General features: G+C 32.9%; 2 protein-coding genes across 2 annotated transcripts; both read left to right on the forward strand.

Annotated features, from left to right (window-relative positions):
- Positions 1-2225: 2225 nt before the first annotated feature.
- On the forward strand, positions 2226-3207 carry LOC126657285 (stemmadenine O-acetyltransferase-like). The gene is made up of 3 exons (XM_050351951.1): positions 2226-2238; positions 2322-2682; positions 2772-3207. Exons 1-3 carry the CDS (start codon positions 2226-2228, stop codon positions 3205-3207), a joined length of 810 nt encoding a protein of 269 aa, XP_050207908.1.
- Positions 3208-8552: 5345 nt separating this feature from the next.
- LOC126655943 (small heat shock protein, chloroplastic-like) lies at positions 8553-9886 on the forward strand. The gene is made up of 2 exons (XM_050350356.2): positions 8553-8964; positions 9359-9886. The coding sequence occupies exons 1-2, from the start codon at positions 8700-8702 to the stop codon at positions 9826-9828; spliced, it is 735 nt and encodes a 244-aa protein (XP_050206313.1). The 5' UTR covers positions 8553-8699; the 3' UTR covers positions 9829-9886.

A 9886-nucleotide genomic window follows, 5' to 3' on the forward strand; every position in this document is an offset into this window, starting at 1 on the left:
CACCAGTGGTGAAAATGACATCCATTCGTACAGTGCTAGGGTTAGCAGCAAGTCTCGACCTGGAGATCGAGCAGATGGATGTAAAGACTGCCTTCCTTCATGGTGATTTGGAGGAAGAGATATACATGGAGCAGCCAGAGGGTTTCGAAGAAAAGGGGAAAGAGCAGTACGTCTGCAAGTTGAAGAAAAGTCTATATGGCTTAAAACAAGCACCGAGACAATGGTACAAGAAGTTTGAATCTGTTATGGGGGAGCAAGGGTACAAGAAGACTACTTCAGACCATTGTGTCTTCGTGCAGAAATTCTCTGATGAGGATTTTATTATACTTCTGCTCTATGTGGATGACATGTTGATCGTTGGCCAGAATACTTCAAGAATCAACAACTTGAAAAAGCAGTTGAGCAAGTCTTTTGCAATGAAAAACTTGGGCTCGGCAAGGCAAATTCTAGGCATGAAGATAACCAGAGATAGAGGCTCCAAGAAGCTATGGTTATCACAGGAGAAGTACATTCAGAAAGTACTTCAAAGGTTCAACATGGATAACGCTAAAGCGGTTAGCTGCCCCCTTGCTAATCATTTTAGACTGAGTTCTGAACAGTGCCCTTCTACTGAGAAAGAGAAGGAGGAGATGGAAAGAGTTCCATATGCTTCAGCAGTTGGGAGCTTGATGTATGCCATGGTATGTACACGGCCAGATATTGCTCACTCGGTTGGAGTAGTGAGTCGGTTCCTTTCAAATCCTGGAAAAGAACATTGGGCTGCAGTGAAATGGATTCTTAGATACCTTCAAGGTACATCAAGAATGTGTCTATCTTTTGGAGATGGAGAACCTGTGTTAGTTGGCTACACAGATGCAGATATGGCTGGCGATGTTGACTCGAGAAAGTCTACATCAGGATATCTGATTTCATTTGCAGGGGGAGCCGTGTCATGGCAATCGAGACTACAGAAATGTGTTGCGCTCTCAACAACAGAAGCAGAGTTTATTGCAGCAACTGAAGCTTGTAAAGAGTTGCTATGGATGAAGAAGTTCTTAAGTGAACTTGGTTTCCACCAGACGAAGTACGAGCTGTTTTGTGATAGTCAAAGCGCTATTCACCTCGGGAAGAATTCCTCCTTTCATTCAAGATCTAAACATATTGATGTGAGATATCACTGGATTCGAGATGTACTGGAGATGAAACTGCTACAGCTGGAAAAGATCCATACCGATGAAAATGGATCTGACATGTTAACCAAAGCTCTTCCGCGGGGAAAGTTTGAATATTGTCGACAGGCAGCCGGAATGGTGGTGCCTCCCATGTAGTCGGGAGGGGGAGATTTGTTGGTGGGTCCCTCCACATGTGGGCCCACATTTAGTTAAAAAAAAAAAAAAAAAATTAGTAATTACTTGGAGTAGCCTCCAAGTAAATTGACTTGGAGTAGGCTCCAAGCAAAATTACTTGGAGGCTACTCCCCTCCTTGCCTATAAATAGCAAGGAGGAGCATAAGGTTTGATATCACCAAAATTCACAAGCATTTGTGAGTGAGAGTATTAGCTTCGAGCTAATAGGCGAGCTAGAGAAACGTTTTCTCTAAAGGGTGAAGGGTGAGAGAATTGAGAGATAAAAATAGTGAGTTTACGGGTGTGTGGGAAACACTTGAGTGTCATTATTTTTGTGAGATCTCTCTGTAAAATTACTCTCTTTGTATGCCTGCTATTTAGATAGTGGAAGAATTATTCGGACTTTGTCCCGTGGACGTAATCCAGCATTTTGGGTGAACCACGTTAAAAATTCTCGGTGTCATTTATTATTTTGTTTCTGCCGTCCTTAATTTATTTTCGACGCTAACGATTAGACTAGTTGGAATTCCCTATTGTGAAGTTAGTTATATCGTGTTGAATTCTGTCTAGGAGGTTGGTACTTAAGTGGTCCGCTCGTGACCCTCCAATCTTTCCTGGGAATTTTTCCGGTATAATTATTTAGCACAATACGTTATTCACTAGCATAATTAATTGAATTTCCGCTGTGCCGCCCAACACACCTCATCATCTTCGCCGTCTCCCCCTTTCAGGCGAACTGTCAACTCTCAGATATTCTTCCAAACTATAACCCTAGCGACAGCAACAAGTTGATTCCTCTTCAGCCTCTCCAAGGCGAAAATCTCGTTGCGTTTTTTCAGATTACTTACTTTAAATGTGGCGGATTATCCATTTCGTTCTGTTTGTCGCATAAACTTGGCGATGGCTCATCACAGTTTCAGTTCTTGAGTTGCTGGGCTGCCATTACCCGCGGAGATTATTCTGATAACATCAGTACTATTCCTCTCTTTGGTACAGCAACACTTTTTCCGCCGATAAAATTGCAGCCTTGGTTCGACAAGGAAAAGCTGCAAGAGAAAAATGACAAAATCGTCACCAAAAGGTTCGTCTTTGATGCTTCCACCATAGCAGCTCTTCAAGCTAAGTTTAGCGACGAAATTGGCTACAGTCCGTCGCGGTCTGTGGCTTTAGCCGGTTTCATATGGACCCAGTTCAGGTCCGCCATTCTGACAAACAAAGAAGACCGTAATTGTAACTGGGTGCTAGCTAATTCAGTGAACATTAGGCCAAGAGTGAAACCACAGCTTTCAAATATGCATTTTGGTAATATTTTTACTTTTGTCCCCGTGCAGGTTAACATAAAAGACCGACAACAAAGGTATGGTATAAATTCTACATTAATGCATTATATTAATTGAAAATTTAAATTTAAACCATGAGTAATAATTTAACATACGTTCTATATAGGTCCGCAGGTCCGAAATACAACGATGATGCTCGAGTTGTTAGTCAAATGAGTGATGCCATAAAAAGTGTGGACACAGAATATGTGAAGTATCTTCAAAAGACAGATGTGATCTTTAATTTACGGCAAGAAGAAGTTGGGAAACTGATTAGAGGAGAGGTGATGGGGTTCACTTTCACAAGTGTATGCAAGATGCCAATATATTCCGATTTCGGGTGGGGAAAGCCTGTGTTTGTAGGCTCAGCTGTGTTGCCATTGAAGAACATGGTTCTTTTCTGGGATACTAAACAAGGAGGAGGCATAGAGGCATGGATCAACATGGAGGAGGAAGACATGGCTAAACTTGAGACTGATAAGGAATTTCTTGCACATCTTAACTCTTCTACTGATCCATTCTTGCTTCAGGCTTTGAAATTGAATGCAAATTCAAGATTATGATGTCAGATTGTATGTGATTATTTATCAAGTTATAGTATGAAATAGTGTTTTATTTGTTTTTATGGTTTCCAATCCATTTTGAAATCTTCCTCTTTTGCATTTTTTTGATGTATCTTTATTCCTGCCAAATAAATAAAAATTAGTTCAATTTTATTTGAAATTCTTTTCATTTATAAACTTGTTTATTTAATTGTTTTTTTTTATATAAATATTTGTTCAGTTCTATAAAATTAGTTAATGTATTTCTGAATGTATTTATTATTTTTTATTTAATTTTAAAATGTCCACATTCACTTGGCGAGGATATAAAATAATTCATATTCCGAACGTCAAGTCTCAAAAAATTATCAATTGGTACCCATTTGACTTTTGCCTCTTCTAAAAGGATAATAAAGGCATCAACTAAAAACTAAGGGTTAATGTCAAAAAAAATCATGAATTTTACAAGTTTTCTCATTTTAATCACACGCAGTTTAAATTTTTTCATTTTCATGCGCGAACTATCATTTTTTCTCAAATTCATACACGGTGCTTAGGTGTCACGGCTCCATTGGTGTAATTCGCTGAGGTAGAGGTCATTTTAAACCAACGAATGAGTGCCACCTCAGCGCCATATATGAATTTAAGAAAAAATGATAGTTCGTGCATGAAAATAAAAAAAATTATGTGATTAAAATAAAAAAACGTGTAAAGTTCATGATATTTTTTGACATTAACCCAAAATTTTATTGATGTATCCTAGATCACCGAATTTTTCTTGAAGATAGAAATATTTTTAAGTTTCATTTTGTTAAAAAGAAGTGATGATTCATTTATGCCTTTTGTTATACCGGAAGGTCGCCAAAGCAAAAAACAATGTGTTTACGCTTACATGACGCACCAAAAAAAGCCACTAATTTAATTTCTCGCCTCCATCTCACACCTGACTTCGATGTATCCTAGATCACTCAATATTTCTTGAACATAGAATATTTTTAAGTTTAATTTTGTTAAAAAAAGTGATAACTCATTTATGAGGTAATTGATTCTGAAAGTCATTGAATTTTCGAGTTTTTTTTATTTCAGTCACTAAATTATTTTTATTTTTTCTATCACTGAATTTTCAATTTTTTTCATTTTAGTATTTTCCGGCCAAAAATGCTTAAGTGGCAGTCGGAATTTTTTTTTTTACCTTTAAATTTGCCATATATGTTGGGTTTTATTGGTTCATAACGCAGCGGAATTTCAAAAATTTATCTAAAAACCCAAACCAAGATCCATGTAATTCGAATTAAACAGAACAATTACTTACTTGTATGTCGAATTCAACAGCAATGTAGGAAGGAAGGAGGTGGTTCACTTTGGTGATACCTGGCCTCGGATCAGAAACGCCTCCAAAAGAACGCGTCCTCTACGAGTATCCACACGAACAGACCTTAGCCAAAACTAGTGCTTGTGTGCTAGCACTATTGCTTCACAAGCAATTTCGAATTTTAGTGATTTAGTGAATAATGAATTTCGTGATTCTCAAACCAACTGCTTAATGAGTATTTATAGTGATAAATAACACTAGGGTTTGAGACAAATTCGAATTTCAATCTCATTGCAATTCTACAAGTTTATGTTTATCAAAAACTCCTTTTTGATAATTATCCATATATATTAATTACTATATTTATTATCTTCCAAAAATAATAAATTAAGGAAAACACTTATCCTTAAATTTCGAATTAATATATATATTTATTAATATATATATATTACGAATTATATATATATATATATAATTAATCACTTAATTACATTGGGTACAACCCATAACTATTTTGGGCCTGTTCTTAGTGTGCGACCCTGTAGGTTCATATAACGTTGGCAGTAGGCTCGAAATCCCTATTTCAGCCCACAAGTCATAAGTGGCCTCTAGCAAGACATTATGACTACCCAAGTTATATGAATATCGATAATCCGATTTAACCATTTACAATAATATTTTAATCCCTTTATCTCTCGATATCCAGATTGAATATAAGGCATAGTTATGTCATCCTTATAACATTCAATCATTAGTTTCTTGACTCTAAGTAGACTGAAAATGATAACTTCTTATCAATTAGCATGGCCATGCATTTACTTCAGTCTATCTTCTTCAAGGGGCCCATAGATATCTTACTCAAATAAATGAGGGACAAATTCCTTCTCAGTCACTCACATTTCTCACATAGTTACTTTCATATCCAATGACAATCTATTCCATTATCCTGTTAAAGATAATGTAAGACTGTATCAAAATATGAAATAGCTATGTAGAAATCCATGATGATTTCAAGGTCAAAGGATTATACTAATAGAACTGTAATGAGAATTACTTATGACAGTGATCTATGTAGTATTCTCACAGTGGGTCATCCAGTGCCTTATTTCTCAAATAGCACCTATGATTTGACTTAATATCTCATATACATGATTAGTAAAACATAATCATCAGTCAACATCATACTAGTCTCAATGTTCTATTAAGACTAGGGATAGATGGTATATAATTCTTTTATTAAACCTAAGGGTTCTACTATCAAGTCACATACTCGATGACCTTAGAAAGAATTAACCATTCAAGTATTTTAATCATTAATATAAAATGATAAAAACTGCCAATCAATAAATAATAAAATGATAAAGTCAAAACATGGTCAAACATGATTGACCTAGTGCATATCACTAACAATATATGCATAATTTGATTTGAAAACTCATTTTTAAAATAAAATTATGTATATGTGATAGATTTTCAAAGTAAAACTAGTAAAATTTGGTTGCCATATGTCAATTTCCGGATGCCACCTGAGCATTTTTTGCCGGAGATACTAAAATGAACAAAAAATCAAAGTTTAATGATCAAACGGAAAAAATAATAATTTAGTGACCGAAATAAAAAAAATTAGAAAATTCAGTGATAATCAGAATCAATTACCCCTCATTTATGCCTTTTGTTATACCGGAAGGTCGCCAAAGCAAAAAAAATTATGTGTTTACGCTTACATGACGCACCAGAGTAAGCCACTAATTTAATATTACGCACCTGACTTCGATGCCGTGTGTTTTTGCCACATCACCACAAATACAATTTATCATCTTCTCTAATTTAACTATTATGCATCTTCAAACTCACTTCACATTCATGCAATATGCCACAGATTTAGCAATATTGTGCAAATGTTCTTAGCATAAATTACTAGTTTCGCATCACGTTTTACGCATATAGCTTGTAACATGACTCGTCAGATCATATATTAATTGAATTTATGATAATTATAACAGTGTATTATAATCAATATTAAATAAATTGAATTTTTGTTAGAAATAAATAGGATACTTCAATTTAATAATTTATTAATTATTAAAATTAATTAGCGTCAATAATATTTCCTTATAATTTGTTATATTAATTAAACTTATTACAATTATACCAATGAAATTTTTTTTTAATTAATATAGAATTAGTTAAAAAATATTGAATTAAAAAATATCTTATTAGTTGGATTAAATTTTTTATAAATAATATTTTGCTTTATTTGTAATTAGTCTTGAATTAGTTAGAGTTTTTATTGGATAAGAAAATACATTATGAGTAGAATTAAGACTGTTAATAAAACTAGATTTGCATTACGTGCTTCGCACGTGGCTCTTAACATAACTCGTCAATTTATAAATAATACTGTGCTCTTAACATGACTTAACATGACTCGTCAACTTATGCTAAACTATACTTGAAAGATTAAAAGCTACAAAATTAAACTTAGTTTACTAAGGGTTTATAATAGTGATATAGTAAACTAAAATAAACCTAAAAACATTAGTTTACTAAAGTTGTATAATACTAAAAGTAAGCTAAGAATAAACTAATATTAAACTTTATTTTTTAGTAAACTAGTAGTAAACTTAGTTTTTTAGTAAACTATGTATAACAACTCATTAAAAGTTATCATACTAAAAGGACACTAACAGTATAATAATGATAGTAAACTAAGCAAAAGATAGTTTTACTAAGTCTTTATTGTTTTTCGACAAAAAAAAAGTCTTTATTGTTTAAGAACATTAACTAAAACGTAAATGCAAATATTTATAAAGTTTATAATGTCCAATATAAATCCATAGTAAATTAATAGTAAATTTATTGTTTAATAAATTTAAAATAAAACAAAAATAAACTGAAAGTAAAGAAATCTTTTGAAACCCGTATTTGTTTATTACAAGGAAAGGTCAAGGCCATAACTTAGAAATAGTTAAAAAACTGAGAAATACCTGGTAACATATCTCCATAAAAATCAACCTCAGAGAATGGGTAAATCCAAGATTAACCATACAATAAAAAGAAATTAGCCATACAATCAAGATTACCAACCCCAGCGAATGGGTTTTGAGAGTTATTTTTAGTTAATTAGGGTTAATTAAGGATGATTAGGGTTAATTTGGAATAATTTTAATTAATTAGGGATAATTAGGATTTAATTAAGGTTAATTAGAGTTAATTACATAATCCACATTCTTGTTTTGTTAGAAGAATGTTTTCACCCGGTTCGATAAAGGTCTGGATTTTTTGTCCGGTTTTTCTATTAAATTTTTTGATATTTCGTGCCCCCTTGAGGGGGTGAAATTATCCTTTGTTTTTCCTTTTTTAAATTTGTAAGCATAACAAACAAATTCTCGTATGTTTCTTTTGTCTATTTAAAAAATATAATTTTATTTCAAATTAATTAAATAATTAAATGATCAATTAAGTAAGGTAAAAAAAATAATGAGGTAATTAATAAAATAATATAAGAAAAGAAAAGAATATATTTTTGATACTATTTTGAAAATCCAAAATTGACAAACAGACATTTTAATTCTGCAATTTAATTCAAAAAATAATATTTGACTCCAATTTTAAACGCGCATTTCTGCAATTTGACCTTTAATGTTTTTAAAAAGACCAAAACCACCTTATAAAATCATAAATTGATTATAAAACTTAAATTCAAATTAAATTATTTTTAGAAAATTATTCTTTCTAAATTGAACAAGTTCTCTCTAACGGTCAACATTGGACGTCGGCACATCTTTAAAAACATGTGTTAAAATTATAGTTCTTACAAAAATGCTCTACAAATTTAATTTATTTTTAACATATATATATATATATATATATATATATATATATATTAAATAAATATATATTTTTATAATACTTTTAGATGTAAGAAGATGCCATTTTGGTAGAGCTTGATCATGAGGAAGAAGAAAGCCCAAGTCCCAACCTCAAGGCCCATTACATCAAAACATAGCAAATGGACAAAAATAACCTCATCCCTGCTGCAAGAAATATTTCTGGAGATTTCCAGAAAAAACCATCATCTTATTCTCCAGAAATGTCCACACCATTCTTTATATACCCATCAATCTCCCACTTCTCTGTCCATCTCTTCAATCCAAAAGATTCAAAAAAATATTTCTTCTTCTTAAATTATACATAAAAAATGTCACAATCTGTCTCCAATTTTAGTCTTTCTCTTCCTCTACTGTCAAGAACCAACTCAACTCGATCAAGAAACAACCCGGTTAGTTTCTTGAAAACCAATGGAGTAATCTATAATTTTCCTCATACGAGAAGAATTTCAAGCACTAAAGCTATGGCGGCAGCAGCAGAGAGCAGAGACAATCTTGATCATCTTCAAAGACCTAATGCCAATCAACAACAGCCGAGTCAACCCAAGAAAAGAGTTGCTCCTGTTTCACCAGTAGGTATATTTCTTGAATAATTACTGCCCGTTAATCGGTTCTGTAGCTTAGGAGTATAACAGAGTCGAGCTAAATTTCGGGATAGACACGAAAAAAAAACTTAAAATCAACTCGATTAATATTAAGCCGAGCTTCTTGGTTTTATTAATAAGTCGTCCAGCTTTAAAATATCTGGCTCGATAAATCCACGAATTTAATCGAGTTTAATTTAATTTATTTTTAATATTTTTTATATATAAGAATATTTTTATTTTTTATAAGAATTATTTTAAATATTTATAAGATAATTGAGTTGAGTTGAGAAAATTCGCGAGTCCGAGTTTTTTAAAATTTATTTCTGGCTCGGCCCCTGCTATAACCCCCCTAACTTACGAATCCTTATATGAACATTTTACAGGGTTATGGGACAGGTTTCCAACAGCAAGAACAGTAGAACAAATGATGGAAACAATGGAAAGAATAATGGAAGATCCATTCACATACTCAACTAACTGGTCCACCTCATCGCCATCTCCGATGAATCAACGAAACGGGTTCGGAAGAGGACGAACGCCATGGGAGATAAAAGAAGCCGAAAATGAGTACAAATTGCGGTTCGACATGCCTGGAATGACCAAACAAGATGTTAAAATATGGGTTGAAGACAAAATGTTGGTTCTTAAAGCCGAGAAAAAGGTCGAAAAACAAGACGAAGACGACGACGAAGAGTGGTCTGCTAAAAGCTATGGGAAGTATAGTAGTAGAATTGCTTTGCCGGAGAATATTCAGTTTGAGAAGATTAAAGCTGAGGTTAGAGATGGTGTTTTGTATATTAGTATACCTAAAGCTACTAGTTTTGCCAAGATTCTTGATATTAATGTTGAGTGATAGATCAAATTAATATTATTAGTAGTTAATTGATGGATGAAAAATAAAGTTTTATCAA

The sequence above is a fragment of the Mercurialis annua genome, linkage group LG7 (genome assembly GCF_937616625.2).
Source record: "Mercurialis annua linkage group LG7, ddMerAnnu1.2, whole genome shotgun sequence".
Classification (NCBI taxonomy): domain Eukaryota; kingdom Viridiplantae; phylum Streptophyta; class Magnoliopsida; order Malpighiales; family Euphorbiaceae; genus Mercurialis; species Mercurialis annua.